Source organism: Saimiri boliviensis, chromosome 2, assembly GCF_048565385.1.
Source record: "Saimiri boliviensis isolate mSaiBol1 chromosome 2, mSaiBol1.pri, whole genome shotgun sequence".
NCBI lineage: Eukaryota > Metazoa > Chordata > Mammalia > Primates > Cebidae > Saimiri > Saimiri boliviensis.
The window spans coordinates 179,939,248-179,963,582 of NC_133450.1; the positions used below are offsets into that span (position 1 = coordinate 179,939,248).

Genomic DNA, 24,335 nt, shown 5'->3' on the forward strand with positions numbered 1-24,335 from the left:
TGATCCGCCCACCTCGGCCTCCCAAAGTGCTGGGATTACAGGCGTGAGCCACCGCATCCGGCCAGTATGGGTCCTTTTAGTAGGTAGGTAGGTAGGTAGGTAGATTAGATAGATAGATAGATACATGGAGACATAGATACATAGAGAGATAATGTATATACACATATATATGCATATACTTAGGTACACATTTCTATGCATTTATAGAAATTGTACCATATTGTACATATTATTTAGGAGCTTGTTTTTAATGATTAGCTATACATCATAAGTACTTTCCCTTGTCAATATATATATTGACTTTTAAAAAATTATTGATAGCTTAATGATATTCTAGTACATGGAAGTAGCATGATTTATTGAGCCAATTCCCTTTCATTAGATATTTAGGTAATTTCTAGTTTTAAAACTATTAAAATAATGCTGTAAAGAATCCAGGTATCCTTGAACTTCTTTTAATTCATTTCTCTAGTTATTTACATAGGATGCATAAACATATAACTGCACTCCCTTTCCGTATCACTTATCTTGCTGATAATTACTTGAACAGTGTGTGAAGTTGAGAGCTGTGATGGTACAGAGACAAGGTTGAGAGCTGTGATGGGACAGAGACAACATTTACTTTATTCCTTGCACTGTGCTGTTGGTTGGCACATAGTAGATATTCAGCAAGTATTTGTTGAATGATTGAATGAAGCATTATGTATCATATACAAAGTTAGTAACTATGGCTTGAAAAGGATTGGTCATTCTCATATCTAATTAGTCTATATTAGAAATTTGCACACATGATTTAAAATGCTGAATACATTAAAAATTCCCTCTTTTTCTTCATATAGTTACATGATCATGATAGAGAAAAATAATGTCATTTGATTTCCCACTACCTAGGTACAACCATTCTTAACATTTTGGTCCCATATTCTTGTTGTCTTTTTGTTCTTTACAATCATACATCCATATCATTTTTACAAAAAATGAAATCATGCTATTCATGCAGTCTCAACATTTTCTTAACTTTTTTCAATCTTTTTTTTTTTTTTTTTTTTTTAAACAGTCTTGGCTGGGCGTGGTGGCTCACACCTGTAATCCCAACATTTTGGGAGGCCAAGGAGGGCAGATCACCTGAGGTGGGGAGTTCAAGACCAGCCTGGCCAACATGGAGAAATCCCATCTCTGCTAAAAATACAAAATTAGCCAGGTGTGGTAGCACATGCCTGTAAATCCTGCTACTTAGGAAGCTGAGGCAGGAGAATCACTTGAACCTGGGAGGCAGAGGTGGCAGTGAGCTGAGATCACACTATTGCAATCTGGCCTGGGCAACAAGAGCAAAACACTGTCTCAGAAAAAAAAAAAAAGAAAAAAGAAAAAAACCAAATCTCACTCTGTTGCCCAGGGTGGAGTGCAGTGACATAATTGTCACTTACTGCAACTTTGAGCTTCTGGATTCAACCGATCCTCCTGTCTCAGCTACCCAAGTAGCTAGGACTACAGGCACAAACCACCAGGCCCAGCTGATTTTTACTATTTTTTTTTTAATAGAGATGGGGTCTCACTGTATTGCCCTAGCTAGTCTTGAACTTCTGGACTCAAGCAGTCTTCCTGCCTCAGCCTCCCAAAGTGCTGGGATTGCAGGCATGAGCCACCATGCTCAGCCTTTTTTTTTTTTTTTTTTTAAGATGGAGTTTTGCTCTTGTTGCCCAGGCTGCAGTGCAATGGAATGATCTTGGCTCACTACAACTTCCACCTCCTAGGTTTAAGCGATTCTCCTGCCTCAGCCTCCTGATGAGTATTTTTAGTAGAGATGGAGTTTCACCATGTTGGCCAGGCTGCAGTTGAACTCCTGAGCTCATGTGATCTGCCTGCCTAGGCCTCCCAAAGTGCTGGGATTATAAACATGAGCCACCATGCCTGGTTTTTGGTGACATTTATGTAGCATTACCTATTTCATTGTATGGAGGTACCATCTGAAAACAACATATACCTTACATTCTTTTGAAAAGGCTAGAATCTCATGAAAGCTTGTTACAACGACTAAAAGCTTAGAAATCATTAATTTACATAATTCAAAATTACCAGTTATTCTATTTCTATATCACAATGTAGAAACCTAGATATAGACTTATAAGTGGCAAAATTTTCTTAGATTGTTTAGAGTGAGGATAAGTGTTGGAGAAGAAGCAAGGCAAAGTTTGTGAGGTTATTGTCTTGAATGGTTCTTAGAAAAAAATACTGATATTTCTTATGGAATATTGGTCCTCCTCATTCACTGATTTAAGGTGGAAAGCACTTGACAAACACCATTTCTTTGAGCCAGTGACTGGTTACCTTGTTTATTCCCACATTAGGTGCTAATTGTATTCTTAATTCCATGTATTGATAACTGGAAATCATAACATAAGCCCCAATTTTTTTTTTTTTTTTTTTTTTTTGAGATGGAGTTTCGCTCTTCTTACCCAGGCTGGAGTGCAATGGCGCGATCTCGGCTCACTGCAACCTCCGCCTCCTGGGTTCAAGCAATTCTCCTGCCTCAGCCTCCTGAGTAGCTGGGATTACAGGCACGTGCCACCATGCCCAGCTAATTTTTTGTATTTTAGTAGAGACGGGGTTTCACCATGTTGACCAGGATGGTCTCGATCTCTCGACCTTGTGATCCACCCGCCTTGGCCTCCCAAAGTGCTGGGATTACAGGCTTGAGCCACCGTGCCCGGCCCAAGCCCCAGTTTTGAATCCTCTGTGTTGTTACCTTTTGTGAATCCCAGCGGATTAAATCAAATCCTGGTCTTCCTATCTTTCACAACTATTTTCTTGAAAACTGGCTTTTGGCATCTATAAAGAATTTTATGTAACAGATTATTTAAATAAGTTAGGGAAAAACAGATTTTCCAAATGAATTTTTGCTTCATAATGTCCTTGGAAGTTTATAGACAAGTCAGTAATATAGATGTATAAATGTAAAAGGAATTTGACCATCTGACAGAGCGTTGCTTTTATACCATTCCTGTAGCACTTAAAAAGTATGATGCATAATAAGAAGGCCACCTGTTCGTGTGAAACAATGACAAAAAAGTCTGGTACTTGACTTTGCTGAAGGTTATTAGAGACTTAACTGCCAGAAGTGCTGACTGCTTCCTTAAGTCCATCTTAACTTCAGGATCCTGTCTGGGGGAGATTGATGTGATTTACTAATATTACCTCACAGCACATACAATCACATAGTTAATTAACCATGATTTATTCTAATATATATAGATTTATCTCTTTGGAGTAAACAATGAGTTGGGTGCTACATCAAGGTCAAACTTATGTCCTGAAAATTATTTTAACATGAGGATAGAAAGAAACATTACTACTGCTGCTTCAATTATTTGTTGTTTTTTTTTTTTTTTTAATAATCATTCTTCTTTGAAATATCCAGGCAGAACATTAGTGTTTCAATTTTTAGATGGTCCTTTGCTTTGGAAAATAACTATGTGCATCTTAAAAAAGAAAGACCGTAACCCAGAGTTACAAGGTTAATTAAATCAGAAAAACAATTTAATACTATAACAGTAAAATTGTCTTCTGAGGAAGTAACCATCAATATAATATCCACATTAGCTTCCTGTTGATGCAGAAATTATTGTAACAGTGCCAGCTTTTTACAAGCTGTCTTATAATCTTCACACTGCAGCTCTGCTCTTATCACAGCTTGTGGAATTAGACAGGAAATTTTGCCCTGGAAATAAGGAAGTTTCTTCTATATGGCTCAACCTTTGACAGTGTTTGAATATATATTATATTTGTGGCATTAGACTTCCAGATTTCAAGGAGAGATTCCCATCGGGTCCCATTTTTCTTTTAAAATTTTTTTTAGGGAAAGGAAAGTCATAAATCGTCTTTCAGTTGGCATGTTCATTGGTATTATAAATATTTAAAATATTTTATAATTAAAATAGAGTAAAACGTTATAGAATTCATCACTGTATTAATGTATTTATTATTATTTAATCTTTTTTTTCTGCCATGACTATCTCAATAAAATGCAAGTTGATAAGATTTAAAGCTGGAGTGATTTTTTTTGTCTTATCCTCTTAGAAGGGCATAAAATTGTTTTAAATATGAGTACTTATTGGTGTTTTTCTTTTATGTTTTTAGCTTACAAATTTGGAGAGAAAGTGGCAACACCATGAGCAAAATAATTTTGTGATGAAAGAATGTATCCTTTAAAAAGATGAAAATGAAGTTGACTGAGTTACTTTTTTTCTAGGAATTTTTTTAAAGACTCAAATTTAGTTCAACACATTAAGTAGTGAATATGTACAAAACACTGAGCTAAATTAAATGAATACGACTGTTTCAACTCTATAGTAGTTAAGGGGTGTGTGTGTGTGTATGTGTGTGTACCCTAAAGGAACTAATAGAAAGCAGACGTTGGGAATTGCCACAAAAAAAAAAAAGGAGAACAGACACTGGCATAGTGATTAAGTGCCCAGATTTTGGAGTCAGGAGATCCAATTTTAAATGTTAACTCTACTACTTATAAGTTACAGACTTTCAGTAATTTTACTGTTCAATCCAGAACTGTATCATCTAATTAAGATTCAGTTTTCCAGGATCACAGGACTTGGGTAAAGTTAAACATTATCAGTAAGTCATCTGGTAAACATAGCAAGAATTTCTTTTTTGCTTAGAGACAGGAGTCTCGCCAACTTGCCCAGGCTGGTCTTGAACTTCTAGGTTCAGTCCCACCTTGGCCTGCTACAGTGCTGAGATTAGAGACATGAGCCACTACTTTTGGCCTCAGAATTGTATCGGCTCCAGAATCTTTAAATTATAGTTAATATGCCCTTCTCATAATATGCCCAACTCATTGGGAGAATTATATATATCTTAAGTATATATACACATTTATATAATATATAGTTGTTTGTTGTTTATAATGTTCTACCTTGAATATCTGGGCAGCAAAGGGAAATAAACCAAATTAGACTGGGGAAGTTTGGTTTCCAGGTTCATCCATGTTTCAGCCAATTCAACTTCATCTTATATCTACAAAGATGATACTTATGTTTCATCTTATTGTTTACTTTTAGTGTGATTATAGGAAGCAGCAAGCAGCTGTTGAGCGCATGTATTGTGGAGTTGTAACAAATATTTTCTTAAAAGTTGTTTCCTGTTCCCTTCTGTGACCCATTCAAGGGCATCTCTGCCTGAAGAACTAGATCCTGACTCAGTGGCAGCTTAGGTTCTCTCCTAGGGTGGTGCTGAACTTCAGCTCAAAAGCAGCCTGGACCCCAGCTTACCTCCAGATAAGATGTTTAGTTGCTCTGTTGCCAGTGGTAGTGAAACTTAGTTTAAAAGTAGAACACTCGTTTACAATATACTTTAAGTCTAGAACTCTAGTTTTGTGCAACATAAAGTAGGTGATTTTGGAACAGAGTGAAGTCTAGAGATTTACCTTAAATTCTTTGTGGTATTCTAGATAACATGGTATATGTATGTGTGTATGTGTGTTGAATGTGGGAACTAGTTCATTGAATGTTAGATTGTTCTAAGACCAGAGTTAGATTAAAATGTATAACATATTAACTATTAAAAGGTGTTTGTATTGCATATGAATTTTTTGAAACAAGTTTAGCTTGACATTTTAGGTTTTAATTGATGCTTAATCTGTTAAAGTAACATACTGTATTTTAAAGTATTGTGCTTTTTTGTACCATCTTTAGTATGAAAAAATATCAGTATTGAGTTCCTTTTTCTGCCACAGTTAGATTTTTATTGACATTGTTTCTCCCTTAACTCATGTAATTAGTCATAGCCACCAAGAGTCAAGAGAGTGATTACCGACCAATTATGAAAAATGTGACCAAGCAGATTGCAGAGTACAATAAAACCATTGTGGATGCTTTACATAACACTAGTGGAAATTGAGTTTAAGTCAACTGAAAGTCTCTAAAGAAGTATCCTCTTGCTTGTAAACTTGGTACAAATTGACTACCAAAAAAAAAAAAAAAACAAACTTTACCTTCGGAGTTTACCTAAAAGTTTCTGAATGTTATAATTTTTGTGGCCTCTTTGAAGAATTATATTTTAAAATAGTAAATAGTTCAATAAATGGTTTGCATATTTAAAAGTATCATCTTCTTTTCTTTTTATGATACTTTATTTGAACCAGGAGATAAACTAAAAGTGACCATTGAAATTTATTTAGCTGGTATAATGCATCTATGGTAACAAATGAGATAATCTTTTCTTGTATCAACTCTCAAAGTGATGCATGGAGTATGATTCTGATTTAGCACTTATGTCAACTCTGTCAATTTTTACTTCTAGAAAAACAAGAGTAAGATTAGAAGGGAGATTTTTAGCTTTGAATCTTTCTTCTCAAATAGATTATATTTGATGTGTATTAGACCATATAATGTCACAGGTAAATATATAACACATATTCTTTATATAGGAGTTATACCTGAAGATTTAGAATTAGAAAATTTTAATCTTTGCAATTCTTAAAATATTTTTTCACATATAAACCTGGAAGAACATTAGGTAAAAAACTACATATATAGTGGGCTGTTGTGGACTATGGCTACTGCTGTTCTTTGCTACCCTGCAGTTTGTATTTACTCTTTTGTACTATTGGGGGAATTTAAGTAGATGAATTTATAAGCATTAGCCAGAACATTTGGGAAAAATAGTTAGAAGAGGTAGGATTGGGAGAGAGGCTTAGAGTCTGGAACACATAGTAACTGTAGATGTATCTTCTCTTATCATGTAGGAATGAGTCACCTTAGCCAGCTAAAAATACTAGTTAAAACTATCCTACTTTTGTTCTGATGTCATGTTCACTAAGTAACTCTACTTTTAAGTATTTCTGAAACCCAGCACAGTGGTTTCTTAAAAAAAAAAAACAACGGCATTGAGATATTATTTACATACCTTAAAATTTACTCATATATGTTGATTTTTTTTTTTTTTTTTTGAGATGGTGTTTTGCTCTTGTTGCCCACGCTGGAGTGCAGTGGCATGATCTCAGCTCACTGCAACCTCTACCTCCTGGGTTCAAGTGATTTTCCTGCCTCAGCCTCCCAAGTAGCTGGGACTACAGGTGCGTGCCATCACACCTGGCTAATTTTTTGTGTTTTTAGTAGAGACGAGGTTTCACCATGTTAGCCAGAATGGTCTTGATCTCCTGACCTTGTGATCTGCCCATCTCAACCTCCTGAAGTGCTGGGATTACAGGTATGAGCCACCATGCCTGGCCATATGTTGATTTTTTTTAAAGTAAATACTTGTAAATCATGCAAATTCAGTCTGTATATATTTAAATAAAGGAATGAGCATTGTTGAGCTTGCTTAACTCAGGATTATTAATATGGCTGAAGATCCTGGACAATATATTCATTAAGGTGGCATTTGTAAAATGTGTTCCTCAATTCCTGAGCATCTTGAGTTAATAGTGTTATGCCTCCAAAGGATTCAAGTCAAAGAAGTTTGGGAAACATGGTCTGAAGTAAAGGTGAATTGCATTTTCTTGACTGCTCATAACCCTTACTATGCTAGTGTATAATAAGCTCAAGAAGAATAGATACTGTAAAGCATTTCCCAGAAATAGTTGTCCACAAAACCCTTACTCTCACAGAGCCTAGGTCACATGAGATGTGTCATTTCTAGAAAGAGACTTTGTACACCAAATAGACTTCTTACTACACTAAAATAATATCATCTACTCAAGTCCTTTGGGTGGTTCTTTGGCCTTTTTCAGATGACTGCTGAGTATGTCTCTTTTTAGCAACTGTCAGTTTTTTAATGCTGTGGTTGTATGGAGTTTTCTGTTGGAAATTGGTAGCAGAAAGTGCTTATTAAATTTCACATGGGGGCCGAGCGCGGTGGCTCACGCCTATAATCCCAGCACTTTGGGAGGCCGAGGTGGGTGGATCACGAGGTCAAGAGATCGAAACCATCTTGGTCAGCAAGGTGAAACCCTGTCTCTACTAAAAATACAAAAATTAGCCGGGCATGGTGGTGCACGCCTGTAGTCCCAGCTACTTGGGAGGCTGAGGCAGGCGAATTGCTTGAACCCAGGAGGCGGAGGTTGCAGTGAGCCGAGATCACGCCATTGCACTCCAGCCTGGGTAACAACAGCGAAACTCCGTCTCAAAAAAAAAAAAAAAAAAAAAAAAAAAAAAAATTTCACATGGGAAAAAAATCTCTTTAGCAGTTAAAGAGAGTGAAATCTGAAATTCAGTAGAAATAACAAGTAATAGATTTTGATAACAGTTTGCCTAGCCCTTCATTCATTTGTAAAGTATTCCTGTAATTTGGTGGTTAGTAGTCTTTATGGATATGCCTGACTGCTAAAAAATGTTCCTGTTTTATACAGTAACAACCACAGGTATGAGTGAGAGTAGAGTTTAGGCAAGAGAACTGACTACTACAGTCTCTTGATCCCATTTATTCTATGTGGATACTTTCAAGGAGGAAATGAATATGGAAAACATGTTTGTGGACAGGTAATGTTTGTTTGCCTTATTTGAAAGCAAATTTAAATGCCTTTACTTTTTCCTTAGTTTTTTTAAAAAAAATTCTACTTAAGTGTTCTTGACATTTTACTCTACCCTTTAAACTAATAACCAACTTAGTAATTTTTACTGTTAGTAACAAGGGTATTTTTCTGAGTGATGGGATTATGGGTGATTGTAATCTTCCATGGGCTTTTTGGTATTTTCAAAATTGTCTATGATGTACATATAATACTTAGAAAAGCAACAAAATTCAAATAAAGCACTATGTACAATTACTGTGTACAGTAACTTGTGGAAAGGGTGTAGTAAAAACTCTTCAGTCCTTGACTCTAACTAGAACTGAATCAATCTTTACCCAGAAAGAAAGTAGGAGGAAGATTTGGCCTGTCCAGTAAATATATGTGTTTGCATTATAACCATGAGAAATTTGGCAGGAAAAAAATTTATTGACAAAAAGCAAGGTTTCCAATTTCCATCCTAAATTACTCATATATGATATTTGGGGGGGTGGGGGTGGGAAATAATTGAGCAGGATTTCTTTAAATCAAAACCTTTTTTTAATAAGGGAAGTTCTCACTAATGTCTATTTCTTCCTCTCGGAGCCTTTCCACAAATCCAACAAGAATATTCTCTTTATTGGGATAGAACTGGAAGCTAATATCTGCATGAACTGGCTCTTCTTAAATCAGTCACGTTACTCAGGGGGTTCCATTCACACTAAAATAACATTTTGTAAGTCATGTGGAAAGAAGCTGCAGACTGAACAACATGCTGAGCAGTTTTCCTAGTGAAGATCAACATGGGAAAGTTAGCAGGTCTTTGTTTTTCCCATCCTTATCCTTTATCAGTAAATAAACATGAGTTCTTGATATTCTTTTTCCTGTGGAGCCCCTCATTTGGACCATGCTATAGTCTAATGTTAAGGTACAAAGTTTAGTGCATGCTTAGAGGATTAGAGCATGGAGTAATGATACTCACACCAGAAAAGAAAGGCCAGTTAGTAGCAGCTCCAGGGGTTCTTGCTGTCCCCTTGCTCAGCTTCTCTGTAGTTCTTTCCTTTTGCTATACAATTGCAGTGTAAACAACCTTAGGAAGGCTATAATGTTTAGACTTAAAGTAAGAATAAATAAAGATGGATCACTAGAGAATTGTAGTAATCTATTTTAAAATTAATATTATTTCTCATTTTCATATACCTTTTAAAATAAAAGTAGGTTGTGTCTTAAAATTGTAGGTTCACAATTTGATAACTGAAATTGAACATTCTTAAAAGGACAGTTTTTAATACAAAGGTAGATGGTTTAGGGAAGACAGATAAATAAAATGAAGAACATAAGTTATTTGTGATCTCACCAGTCTTTTTGTATATGCATCTATGTGTGTGTATATATATATATATATGTGTATATATATATATATATATATAATCACACATATCTTTTATTTCTTTCTTTTTTTTTTTTTTTTTTTGAGATGGAGTTTAGCTCTTGTTGCCCAGGATGATGGAGTGCAGTGGCAAAATCTCCACTCACCGCAACTTCCGCCTCCCAGGTTCAAGTGATTTTCCTGCCTCAGCCTCCTGAGTAGCTGGGATTACAGGCATGCACCACCATGCCCAGGTAATTTTGTATTTTTAGTAGAGACACGGCTTCTCCATGTTGGTCAGGCTGGTCTCGAACTCCTTTTCTCAAGTGATCTGCCCTCCTCGGCCTCCCAAAGTGCTGGGATTACAGGCATGAGCCACTGTGCCCAGCCCATATCTGTTTTATTTCGATATTTATATATCTTTAATAAAGTTAAAATGATAGCTTTAAATTTTACATTTGCTATTTATAATTTTGCAAACATTTTTCTGTGTCATATATTCTTGTACAACATGTTAAATTGTTGCATATTATTTCATTGTGTAAAACTTTCAAAAACAAATCCTACATTATTAAATGAGATTTATGGTGTAGAAGTTACATGTAAGCTTTGGATCAGGTAGCTGGAAGTTTGAATCCAGCTTCACCACTAATTTGTTGTATGATCTTGGAAAGTTAGTCTCTTTGAATTTCAGTTTCTTTATCTACAAATGGAATAATAATGCTTAACTCGTAAGATTGGGTCAAAGAGTATGCAGAATCCAAGACGTCTGACACAAATCATCCTGGGAGAGGAGTCATTATTAGCAGTGTGCAGAAGTGATTGTTTCCCTGTACTCTCAGTACTGGTTTATCCAGGTTGACAGTGCGCTACCTCATTTGTTTACTTAAAAAAAAAAAAGCCACATTACTGCAACTAAAAGTTACATATTAATTTGCAGGATATGGTTTCACATCAAAAATTAGAAAAAGTCTGATTCTTAAAAATTCTTCAGAAATATTTATTCTAATGCTTTGTAATATACGTCAAAAGCAAATTCTTAGAATATATTGGATTATATTTTGCTGCCTCAATATTTTTTCTCATAATGTATTGTAATGAACTGCTGCTCTGAAAACCTGACTGCATAACTTTAAGAGAAATAAGAATACCCTGTGTAGGAATAATCTCTGTCACCAAGACCATATTGCTTGTTCATCTCTCTATCCTCTAGCAAGTCAAGTGGTTGCACATAAATAACAAGCTATGTCATAGGATGGAAAAGAAATACCCATTTATTTATTGGGGAGTCTAGTATGCAAGAGGGTTTGGAGGAAGCATAAGCTAGCAGTTGAGTTGTCTACTACCTAAAAAAGGCTCAGGCACACTGTAGAGAGCTTTCTACAAGAGAAATGAAAAAACCTTAGATGTTTTCAAAATTGTTTTAATTCAAAATATTTTGTAAAACAGTATTCTTTTGATAACAGTATGGTAATACCATGTAAAAAAGGCAGACTTAATTAAAATTACTTTTGGCAGAGGGTGAAAAAAAGAATTATTATTAAATTGACCATTTAAGATTAGAAGACAATAGCTGTGCTAACTAACCAAGCTGAAATATCTCATTCTCTGTGTTATCATTTTCAGTAGATAAATTCACTATAATAGAGGAAGTCCAGACTGACATGAAGGTGAAAATATTTGTTAGAGTCCATAAGCTCAATCTGAATTTTTTTTTTTAACTAAAGGAAAATATAGTTAATTGTTAAAAGCATTTCTAGGTCTTAGCTTCTTGTTAAAATGAACTTGCCTTAGTTTACTGGAGGGGGAGAGGGCTGCCTCAGAGATTGGCCCACCCCAACCCTGTCCCTCCCTGCCAAGAACAAAGCAGGGACCTTGTGTCAAAGCAGGGAAATGGTTAAGGAGAGGAAAAGAAAATTGCTTTTCCAGCTATTTCAACTTCCTATGTAGCCTATAGAGAAAAGCAAGAATCCCTTTGGGAGGAAATAACAAAAATGCCAAAAGTAGATAGATGGATGAAACCTGCATCCTTGCAGTATGCTGGAGCTCTTACCCTTATAATGGACTTTATCTGAAGGCTAAATGCACATTTACTATAAACTGGTCCTATCTTCCTGAGAGCCTCTCCACTTCAAGTCATTCCTTGGCTTACTTCCCTCGCCTGCCAGAAGTGTTAAGACAGAGAAGGGAATAAAAGCTGTAAAAGTCCAGCTGCCTTGTTTCCTTTTCCTAAGGTGCACTTGAGATAGCCAGTTAGATAAGAGGTGTTCATAAAAGGTCTCAAGAAACAGTTAATTGAAGAGTGTCATTTAATGAGGTAAGCAAGTCCCTTACAAAATCACTTGCCACTGTATTATGTCTGAAGTGCCCCACTTCAGCAAAAAGCAAACCATAAAAGGCTCTTCTAAAAAATTTACCTTAAAATTCTGTCCAGAACCTTTTTATTGAACATAGACTGAATGTCTTATATGGGTTTGCCTAACCACACACTTTGATTTGTCAAATATTCAATTCCAACAATATTTCATGAGCTCACTGTGTACTACCATCTGTCTCTCCAGTAACCACAAGCATAGCAAGTATTGATGCCTTATCTCCTAATTGTCTTAGGAATTAAGAGATGTGACATCAATACCTGCTAAGCTTGTGATGAAAAGAATTGTTAAAACAGTTTATCAGATAGATTGTCTGAAATTATATACCAAGATAACATACTGACATTATGTGGTCACATCCTCAGAAATTATAATGGAAGTAAAAGCATTTCTAAATGAAGACCAAAAGGGGAATTATACCGTGAACACACTGCGCCCTAATAAGGAGAAATCCCTGGAATTTTTACTACAACATGGGTCAGACCCTTTGTCTTACCTGCTGAAAGTCTGACGTTTTATTTTATCCAACCTGACAAAAGCATACACCACACAAAAATGTCAGACATTTCTTTAACCTTTCTTCATTGAAACAGCTACAGCAATCTAATTTCTGCAGATTTCTTTCACTTGCTAGAGGAGATAATGTCCCTTGATGCTACTCAGGCTAGTTCTGTACTTCACATAGTTTCTTCCTTCACCACTTCACCTCTCTGTTTGTACATAGTTACAGTAATCCCTTTTCCATATTTAAAAAAATGTTTTAAATTTTTGTGGGTACATAGTAGGCATTTGTATTTATGGTGTACATTAGACATTTTGATACAGACTTAACAATGCCAAATAATCACCTCAGGGTAAGTGGGTTATCCATCACCTGAAGCATGTATCCTTTGCGTTGTGAATAGTGTAATCACACCCATTTAAAAATGTACAGTTGGCCGGTGTGGTGGCTCACCCCTGTAATCCCAGCACTTTGGGAGGCTGAGGCAGGCAGATCACAAGTCAGGAATTCGAGACCAGCCTAGCCAACGTAGTGAAACCCCGTCTCTACTAAAAATATAAAAAAGTTAGCTGGGTGTGGTGGCGGGCACCTGTAATCTCAGTTACTTGGAAGGCTGAATCTGGGAGACGGAGGTTGCAGGGAGCCAAAATTATGCCACTGCACTCCAGCTCAGGTGACAGAGCAAGACTTTGTCTCAAAATTAAAAAATAAAAAGGTACAATTAAGTTATTACTGACTGTAGTCACCCTGTTGTGCTATCAAATAGTAGGTCTTATTCATTCTTCCTAACCAAATTTTGTATCCATCAACCCTCTCCATTCCCTACCCCTGCCCCCCTCACTACCCTTCCCAACTTTTGGTAACCATCATTCTACTCTATTTCCATGAGTTCAGTTGTTTTAATTTTTAGCTCCCACAAACGAGTGAGGATATGCAAAGTTTATTTTTCTGTCCTCGCTTATTTCACTGAATATAATGACCTCTGTTTCTATCCATGTTGTTGCAAATGACAGGATTTCATTCTTTTTTATGGCTGAATAGTTCTTTTCTTTACCTGCATTTTCTTTATCCATTCATCTGTTAATGGACACTCAGGTTGCTTCTAAATCTGGGCTATTGTTACTAGTGCTGCAATAAACATGGGTGTGCAGGTATCTCTTTGATATACTGATTTCATTTTTGGGGGACATTTACAATGGGATTGCTGTATCATATGATACTTCTATTTTTAGTATATCTGTGGGACCTCCATACTGTTTTCCATAGTGGCTGTACTAATTTACATTCCCATCAGCAGTGTGTGAGGGTTCCCTTTTCTGCACATCCTCTCCAGCATTTGTTACTGCTTGTATTTTGGATAAATTTTAACTGGGTTGAGATGATATCTCATTATAGTTTTGATTTGCATTTCTCTGATGTGGAGCATTTCTTCATATACTCGTTTGCTATTTGTATGTCTTCTTTTGAGACGTGTATTCAGATCTTTTGCCATTTTAAAATCAGATTATTAGGTATTTTCAGCCTTTTTAATCTTAGCACTTACCACACACTGTGGCCATAACTTTTACAATATAAGGTGTGACAGCAAAACTATCTCTCTTTTTTTTTTTTTTTTTGAGGCAGAGTTGCACTGTCACCCAGGCTGGAGTGCAGTGGTGTAATCTCAGCTCACTGCAACCTCCATCTCCTGGGTTTAAGCGATTCTCTTGCCTCAGCCTCCTGAGTATCTGGGATTACAGGTATGTGCCACCACACCTGGCTAATTTTTGTATTTTTAGTAGAAATGGGGTTTCACCATGTTGGTCAGGCTGGTCTTGAACTCCTGACCTCGTGATCTGCTGCCTCGGCCTCCCAAAGTGCTGGGATTTCTTTTTTCTTCACAGTTTCATACATAGAAGAGTCATTCTTACAGTAGACGTAAGCATACCATTTTTTTTTTCTTTAAATCGATAACTTTCACCATTTCACTTAAAGGAAACACTTTACGGGCTTTCTTTGGCATATCCAAATTGCCATCATCACTACTTTTGCATTTTGGGGCCATTGTTAAGTAAAACAAAGGCAGTTTGAATACAAGCATGATCATAAACCAGTCAGTTGGATAACTGAGAAGGCTACTTAAGTGTCTAACGAGGGTCAGGTCTACAGCATGTACACTGGATAAAGGGATGATTCATGTCCCGGGTGGGAGGGAGTGGGATGTTGCCAGATTTCATCGTGCTTCTCAGAACAGTGCACAAAGTGAAACCTGTAAATTGTTTATTTCTGAGATTTTCCATTTAATGTTTTTGGACTGCAGTTGACCTTAGGTAAGTGAAACCATGGAAAGCAAAACCCAAGCTAAAGAGGGACTACTGTATCAAGGAAATGTAGCCTATGAAAGGACACAGGAGTTTGAATCTTAGTTTGCTTGCTAGCTGGAGGACTTTGAGCAAGTCATTCAGTTCCCTGAACCTATTTCCGGTGTTATTATGGGACCCAAATGCATATAATGTTGGTGAAATTGCTTTAATGTATAAACTGCTATAAATAAATCTATTCCCCATGGCTATTGGAATTGTCTCAGAGATCGTATTTCTCAGGGTAATTTCAAATTGTGAAAGTGACTTTGTGATTGGGATAACTATGTAATGAAAATTTGATCATGACTACTTATGTTCCATCAGCTTCTATTTTGTCACTAGATGTAGAGAATTAGGGTTTTCTATATATAAGTCATGTCATCAGCAAACAGAGACACTTCTTGAATTTCTTCCTTTTCTATATGGATGTCTTTTATTTTTATTTTGCCCAATTACTCTGACTAGGACTTGCAATATTATGTTGAACAGAAGTGATGAGAGTGAACATCCTTGTCTTGTTCCTGATCTCTTAGAGGAAATGCGTTTCACCATTGAGTATGATGTTAGCTGTGGGAAAAGGGAACTTTCTGAAGCTTATTTACAAAGTCCAGGTTTCAGTTCTCTGGAGATGGATGGATGGATATATGTAAAATATAGATACATTATATATGAATATATATATCATATATCATATATATGATATATATATATATATATATGGAGAAAGAAAGAGAGAGATGACTACAATTATTGTTGAAAACCAACAAATTTGTCCTTCTGTAAACATAATTCAGAAAGAATTCTTTGTAGAGCACTGAAATTGGTGAGAATTTCGGTAGCTTTTTTGTTATAACACTTTTCCCAACCACAGCAATTGATTCAGGTTTTTCTTGTCTTTTACTGTGGTTGAGGGAAAATCTGTTGAGATTCATTATTTAAGCTCCTGTTTGTTAGCCTTTTTTCTAGGATTAATGATTTAGTTTTTTCTAGACAAATCTTTTGTTTTGTTTTTTAGATAAAATGACCCTTGCTTCCCTAAAGGAACTGTACAAAGAAAAATACAATTGAAGGCATTGTAATTTAATCTGGGTATGGATTTAGAGCACCTGTAAAACATCTGCAATTGTCAGTCATTTAAATCTCTGTGCACTGCCTTTGGAACATGGGGGACATAACTATTCTCAGAAGGAGATGCTGATTAAATAGCTAATGCTTTTAAAATATTTTGAATTAAAGGTATTTTAATGCATAAGGATACTGAAATTCATTTAAACAAATCTACCTGCTAGTGAAGTTATCTGATTGTACAGGAAAAAATATTGTGCTTATGATTTAGAATAGTGCTGTCCAATAGAAATGTAACATGAGCAGCTGGGGGTGGTGGCTCACGCCTGTAATCCCAGCACTTTGGGAGGCCGAAGTGTGCAGATCACCTGAGGTCAGGAGTTCAAAACCAGCCTGGCCGACATGGTGAAACCCTGTCTCTACTAAAGATACAAAAAATTAGCTGGGCGTAGTGGCATGCACCTGGAATCACAGCTACTTGGGAGGCTGAGGCAGGGGAATCACTTGAACCTGGGAGGTGGAGGTTGTAGTGAGCCAAGATTGCACTTTGGTACTCCAGCCTGGAGACAGAGCAAGACTCCATCTCAAAATAATAATAATAATAATAATAATAATAATACTGTGAGCTACAAATGTGAGCCAAATATGTTTTCGTTTGTTTGTTTGGTTGGTTGATTTTTTTGAGATGGAGTTTCACTCTGTCACCCAGGCTGGAGTGCAATGGCACAATCTCAGCTCACTGCAACCTCTGTCACCCAGGTTCAAGCAATTCTCCTGCCTCAACCTCCTGTGTAGCTGGGTTTACAGGTGAGTACCACTGTGCCCAGCTAATTTTTTGTATTTTTAGTAGAGATGGAGTTTTGCCATGTTGGCCAGGCTGGTCTTGAATTCCTGACTTCAAGTGATCTGCCCACCTTGCCCTCCCAAATTGTTAGGATTATCGGCGTGAGCCACCACATCTGGCCCAAATATGTAAATTTTTAATTTTAGACTTTGGAGTGTGGACTTAATGCTTAAGTGTGTTAAGACTTTGGAGACTGTTGGAAAGGCATGATTAGTTTTGAAATATAAGGACATGAGATTTGGCTGGGGCCAGGGTGGAATGATATGGGTGGGGCCAGGGTGGAATGATATGGTTTGGCTCTGTGTCCCCACCTAAATCTCATCTTGAATTGTTCTCTCATAATTCCCACGAGTTACGGGAGGGACCCAGTGGGAGATAATTGAATCATGGGAGTAGTTTCCTGCATACTTTTCTTGTGGTAGTAAATACATCTTACCAGACCTGATTTTTTTTTTTTTTTTAAACAGAGTCTCAGTCTGTCACTAGGTGCCAGGCTGGAGTGTAGTGGCACGATCTTGGCTCACTGCAACCTTTGCCCCCTGGGTTCAAGCAGTTCTTCTACCTCAGTCTCCCGAGGAGCTGGAACTATAGGCGTGCACCACCATGCCCTGCTAATTTTTTGTATTTTTTAGTAGATACGGGCTTTCACCATGTTGGCCTTGATGGTCTCAATCTCTTAACCTCATGATCTGCTCGCCTTGGCTTCCCAAAGTGCTGGGATTACAGGCGTGAGCCCCCGCACCCGGCCCATATGATGGTTTTATAACGAGTTTTTGCTTTCACTTCTTCCTCACTCTTCTCTTTTCTGCCACCAAGTGAGATGCCTTTCACCTGCCATGATTGTGAGGCCTCCCCATCCATGTGGAACTGTGAGTCCATTAAACTCCCCCCCTTTTTTTTGTAAATTACCCAGTCTCAGGTATGTCTTTATTGGCAGCGTGAAAACGGACTAATACAGCTGGAATGAAATTCTTAGTGAAAACTTCTTTTCTTTAAGAATGTAGAGAAATGCAAATCAAAACTACACTGAGATACCATCTCATGCCAGTTAGAATGGCGATCATCAAAAAATCTGGAGACAGCAGATGCTGGAGAGGATGTGGAGAAATAGGAATACTTTTACACTGTTGGTGGGAGTATAAATTAGTTCAACCATTGTGGAAGACAGTATGGCAATTCCTCAAGGACCTAGAAATAGAAATTCCATTTGACCCAGAAATCCCATTACTAGGTATATATCCAAAGGATTATAAATTGTTCTGTTATAAGGACACATGAACACAAATGTTCACTGCAGCACTGTTTATAATAGCAAAGACCTGGAACTAACCCAAATGCCCATCGATGATAGACGAGACAGGGAAAATGTGGCACATATACACCATGGAATACTATGCAGCCATCAAAAACAGTAAGTTTGTGTCCTTTGTAGGGACATGGATGAACCTGGAAACCATCATTCTCAGCAAACTGACACAAGAACAGAAAAACACTGCATGTTCTCACTGATAGGTGGGTGTTGAACAGTGAGAACATGTGGACACAGGGAAGGGAGGATAACACACTGGGGTCTGTCAGGGGGAAATAGGGGAGGGGCAGTGGGGGGTGGGGAGTTGGGGAGAGATAGCATGGGGAGAAATGCCAGATATAGGTGAAGGGGAGAGGAAGGCAGCAAATCACACTGCCATGTGTGTACCTGTGCAACAATCTTGCATGTCTTCACATGTACCCCAAAACCAAAAATGGAATAAAAAATGTTGAATATAGTTCCCCAGTCTCTTCTGGCTTATAGAGTTTCAGCTGAGAGGTCTGCTGTTAGCCGGATGGGGATCAGTTTGTAGGTGATCTGCCCTTTCTTTCCAGTTGACTTTCATATTTTTTCTTTCATTTCGACCTCGGAAAATCTGATGATTATGTCAGATTTTCTTGGGGGATGATCTTCTTGTGAAGAATCTTGCAGGAGGTCTCTGTATTTCCTGAATTTGACTGTTGGCCTCTCTTGCAACATTGGGGAAATTTTCATGGATGATATCCTGAAATATATTTTCCAAGTTGTTTGCTTTCTCCCCCTCCCTTGTAGGGATGCCACTGATTCATAGATTTGGCCTATTTACGTAATTCCATACTTCTCAGAGGTTTTGTTCATTATTTTTTATCTGATTATCTTATTTCAGAGAACCAGTCTTCAAGTTCTGAGAGTCTTTCCTTAGCTTTGTTTATTCCGCTATTTGTACTTGTGATTGCATTGTGAAGTTCTTGTGTTGTGTTATTAAGCTCTGTTATTTTTTTATACCACCTATTTTGTCCCTCAGCTTCTGTATCACTTTATTGTGATTCGTATTTTCCTTGGATTGGGTTTTACCATCCTCCTGAATCTCAGTGATCTTTGCTCCTATCCATATTCTGAATTCTATTTTTGTCATTTCAGCCAGTTCAGCCTCGTTAAGAATTCTTGGAGAAGTGGTGTAGTCATTTGGAGAATATGTGACACTCTGGCCATTTGAGTTACTGGAGTTCTTGTGCTGGTCCTTTCTCATCTTTGTGTGTGGGTGTTACTTTAACTGCAGTGTAGATTGAGTACAGTCAACAGACTTCTTTTCTGGATGTTTTCACAGGGCCGAGGCTTCGCGTAGCTATGCTTTTTATTTGAAGCTGACTACTTATCACTGGTTTCAGAGGGAAATATGTTAGTGAGGTATTTTTGGTGTTGAAACTTTGGGGTGTGATCCAGCAGGTGACACTTAGGCTTAATGGTCAGTTGTTTGAGTCTTGCTCAGTTGTGCGGCTCTCCTGTGTTTCCTCACAGTTGGAGCTGTGTTCCCTCTCAGTGGTCTGAAAGTACGGGTTCCACTTCTCCTTGAATGTTCGTTGTAGTTCATGACTTGGTGGCACTCCGGGGCTGCCCACTGGCAGTCTGGGACAATCTCAGCGTTTGGTACTGGTTGGTACTGGTTCAATAGTTCTGGCAGGGGATATCTGGAGGCCCAGGCCTGAAGGACCTGCCCGATAAGGACATACGGGAATGGGCACCCACATAACAGTCTGGCCACTTTCCGTAGGGCCGTTGCACTAAGCTTGGGGCTCACTCCAGTCCCTAGTCAGTGCAGATTTTCCAGAACCTAGGGGTCTCACCGGTGAAGGCTGCCAAACAGCCAAGGTGGCAGCCTGTCCTCTCTGGGAGCTTTGTCCCAGAGAGGTACAGACCTGTTGTCAACCCAAAGGCACCTGTGGGAAGTGGCTGGAGACCCTGATTGGGAGGTCTTGTTCAGTGTGGAGGAATGAGATCAGGACCCCCTTAAAAAAGCAGCCTGGCCGGCCAGGCATGGTGGCTCACGCCTGTAATCCCAGCACTTTGGGAGGCCGAGGCAGGGGGATCAAGAGGTCAAGAGATTGAGACCATCCTGACCAACATGGTGAAACCCCATCTCTACTAAAAATACAGAAAAAATCAGCCTGGCGTGGTGGTGTAGGTCTGTAGTCCCAGCTACTCGGGAGGCTGAGGCAGGAGAATTGCTTGAAACTGGAAAACAGAAGTTGCTGTGATCCAGGATTGGCCACTGCACTCCAGCCTGGCAATAGAGCAAGACTCTATCCCAAAAAAAAAAAGTCTGGCCACATTTTGGTAGAGCAGTTGCGCTGTGCTGGGGATTCATTTCAGCCCCCAGTCACCTCAGACACTCCAAAACCCAAAGGCTGGAAAGGATAAGTTGCCCAAACAGCAAAGATGGTGGCTTGCTGATATGGTTTGGCTGTGTCTCCACCCACATCTCATCTTGAATTCCCACATGTTGTGGGAAGGACCTGGTGGGAGGTAACTGAATCATGGGGACAAGTCTTTACAGTACTTTTCTTGTGATTAAAGAATAAGTCCCATGAGATCTGATGGTTTTAAAAAGAGGTGTTCCCCTGCACAATCTCTCTCATTTTTTTGCCTGCCACCATCCACATAAGATATAACTGGCTCCTCCCTGCCTTCCACCATGATTGTGAGGCTTCCCCAGCCATGTGGACTATAAGTCCAATTAAACCTCTTTCTTTTGTAAAGTGCTCAGTCTCGGCCTGTCTTTTATCAACAGTTTGAAAATGGACTAATACACCTGCCCCACCTTCTGGGAGTGCTGTCCCAGGGGAATTCAACTAGAGAGCTTGGGTGGGGGTAGCTAGAGGGCCCTGTTAGGAGGTCCTGCCCAGTGAGGGGGAACAGGATGGGCCATGCAGTTAAAACAGCAGTCAGTCTACCTTTTGGTAGAGCAACTGTGCTGTGCTGGGGGATCCCTTCTGCCCTGGGTTGGATCAGACTCTCCAAAGCCTAAAGGCTGGAACAGCTAAGGTGCCTGAACAGCAAAGATGGTGGCCCTGGCTCCTCCCCCTGGAAACTCCTTCTTAGGGAGGTGCAATGCTGCTATGCTGCTGGTAGTAGCTGGCTGGAATTCCAAAGGTGTCATCTTGTGAGGTGCCATGGAAATGGGCCTATGGCCTGCTGCTACTCAGCCCCCTGGATTCAGCCTCTTTTCTAGGCATATGTTTAAGAATCTAACCTCCTTCTTTGCCAGAGCTGCAGCTACTTTTGTGAGAAAGCTCAGGTATCTTAAGTCTCCAGGATCTCCACACATGCCTGAGTGGCTGCTCTGCTAAGATTCCATGTACCTCTGACAGACTGAAGACAGAAGGCTCTGGTGAAGTGGGTTCATGAGGAAATCTGACCTGAGGGTTGCAAAGATCTGTGGGGAAGCATGGTTTCCCAGGGTTACTCATTCACTCAGCACTTCCCTGTGCAGAGGAGGATACCCTGTCTTCATGTAGGTCCCAGGTGGCCGTTGCCCTGTCTTGCTTTCCTTCATTCTCTGTGGGTTGAGATGTTTCCTTGATTAATACCAATACAAGTACCTGGCTGTTTCAGCTGAAGGTGTTGTATTTACTTACCCCTTCTGTTCCTCTCCATGAGAGCCACACATACTAGCTGCTTCTAGTCAGCCATCTTGCCAACTGCCCCTACATTCTTCTTTCACTCTAAGTCTTTGAGATCTGATGTGTGTTTTATACTTGCAGCACATTTCAGTTCACACTAAGCACACTGAAATGCTTAATGTTCACATGCAGAGACTGGCTGCAAGTTGGACAGCGTGGATTTAGAATTTAGAGCTTTTTCTTTTTTTGAGACAGAGACTTGCTCTGTCACCCAGACTGGAGTGCAGTGATGTGATCTCAGCTTACTGCAACCCCCACCTCCCTGGTTTAAGCAGTTCTCCACCTCAGCCTCCCAAGTAACTGGGATTACAGGTACATACCATCATGACCTGTAATTTTTTTGTATTTTTAGTAGAGACAGCGTTTCACCATGTTGATTAGGCTGGTCTCAAACTCCCGACCTAGTGATCCACCCACCTCAGCCTCCTAAAGTGCTAAGATTACAGGTGTGAGCCACTGTGCCTGGCCTAGAGCTTTTTATTATTATAGCAAGAAATGAGCCATCAAAGGAAGGCAAATAGCAAAGTTTTTTGTTTTTTTGTTTTTGACATGGTTTGGCTCTGTGTCCCTGCACAAATCTCATGTTGAATTGTAATCCCCAGTGTTGGAGGTGGAGCCTGGTGGAAGATAGTTGGATCACAGAGGTCAATTCCCTGTGAATGGCTTGTTTTATACATATATATATACATATATATATATATATAACAAATATATTTTATTGACTAGTAATCTTTTTTTTTTTTTTTTTGAGACGGAGTTTCTCTGTCACCCAGACTGAAGTGCAGTGGTGTGATCTTGGCTTGCTGCAACCTCCGCCTCCTGCAACCTCCGCCTCCTGGGTTCAAGTAATTCTCCTGCCTCAGCCTCCCAAGTAGCTGAGATTACAGACATGTGCCACCATGCCCAGCTAATTTTTGTATTTTTAGTAGAGATGGGGGTTCACCATGTTGGCCCGAATGGTCTCGATCTCTTGACCTCATGATCTGTCTGCCTCAGCCTCCCAAAGTGCTGGGATTACAGGCATGAGCCACCTCGGCCATGGACTAGTAATCTTAATTGGTTTATGAGCAGAATATTATATGTCTCTCTCCCTCTCTGTATATGTATGTATGTGTGTGTGTGTGTATATATATATATATAATAGAAACTTTCTTCTGAATGGAGCCTCTGAAAGAATCTGCCCAAATATATCAAAAGGTTTGTAAATTGTGTTTATATTTAATAACTCCAATATTCAAAAATATTTGTAGCCTATATTATATAGTACAAATATTTCATATGATGCCATTACTGAAATGTTTTAAATTTATCCATGTACCTACCTAACTAGTAAACTTTCATTCCTGAAGTTGAAAAGCTTTGAATCATAGAGCTGTTCTAAGAAAATCTCTAAACTGAGACATATTTTGAGAAGAATCAGTACAGAAAGTTTCCAACATTTTTCGAGTCTCTCTTTTACTGCTCCCACCTCCCATATTAAAAAGCAGTACATCAAAACGTCTGAGTATACTTTTTTATTTAAGATAATATTTACATTGGCAACTAATAGAAATTTAGATTGTTACATACAGTTCTCAATACACTTTTATTGTAATGACATGACTTGGATAAGCAACTTATCAAATATTGTTATTTAATAGTACGTAAAATGAACTGGATCACACAATGTACATTACAGTTTGCTGCCTTGTAAGCTCTGTGTTAGCCTCAGGCTCCTCCTGCGCCCTTCCACACTCTGGGCTCCCCAGGCCTTCCTTTCAACCTCACAGATCTCTGGCACTAACATCAGCAGAGGAAGGAGTGGAGATGAAGCTAACTGGACTGAAACAATGGGGAAGGGAAGAAGACAGAGCAAGCAAAGTACCTTGTGACCTTAAAATAATGAGCCATGTTTTCCTGTGTCTAGTGAACTGTCTTTAAAGACAATTCCAAAAAAGAAGCTATAAAACTGTTGAGAATAAAAGCAACATCCTTGTGACTAAAAGCCTGCCCTACCGTTTGCTGCCTTGAAGCACAAAACACACTTGAATGTAACTGAAAAGAAAATTTCAGCATTTTTAGAAGGTAAGAAATGCCAGGTGAGGTGCAAATCTATCTCACAACTTGAGCATTATTTTTTATAACTTATATTACAGTCTTTTAAAACAGTTGATAAAAACCATAATGTTCTCCGTTCCTCCCATTTGTTATCAAGACAACGAAGAACTTCTCAGTCGAGATGGGAATAAATTGTTTTGATTCTGCTGTGTGCCTCTAAATTTTCAGAATTTTTCAGTGTTTTTGCCACTGAAGCAACAGTAGTGAGTGAGCAAAGAGTGAACATTTCAATGCAAGTGAGATTTTTAAATTGCGGTGGTAGACAGGATA

General features: G+C 38.6%; 1 protein-coding gene across 1 annotated transcript in view; it reads left to right on the forward strand.

Moving 5' to 3' along the window:
- The window catches only part of IFT74 (intraflagellar transport 74), a 110,735-nt gene extending 103,793 nt beyond the window's left edge, over positions 1-6,942 (forward strand). The window contains exons 19-20 of the mRNA XM_003939715.3: positions 4,138-4,198; positions 5,795-6,942. Coding sequence (XP_003939764.1) covers positions 4,138-4,198; positions 5,795-5,913 — 180 coding nt within the window. The 3' untranslated portion in view covers positions 5,914-6,942. The remainder of the gene's footprint in view (positions 1-4,137; positions 4,199-5,794) is intronic.
- The last annotated feature ends 17,393 nt before the right edge of the window (positions 6,943-24,335 follow it).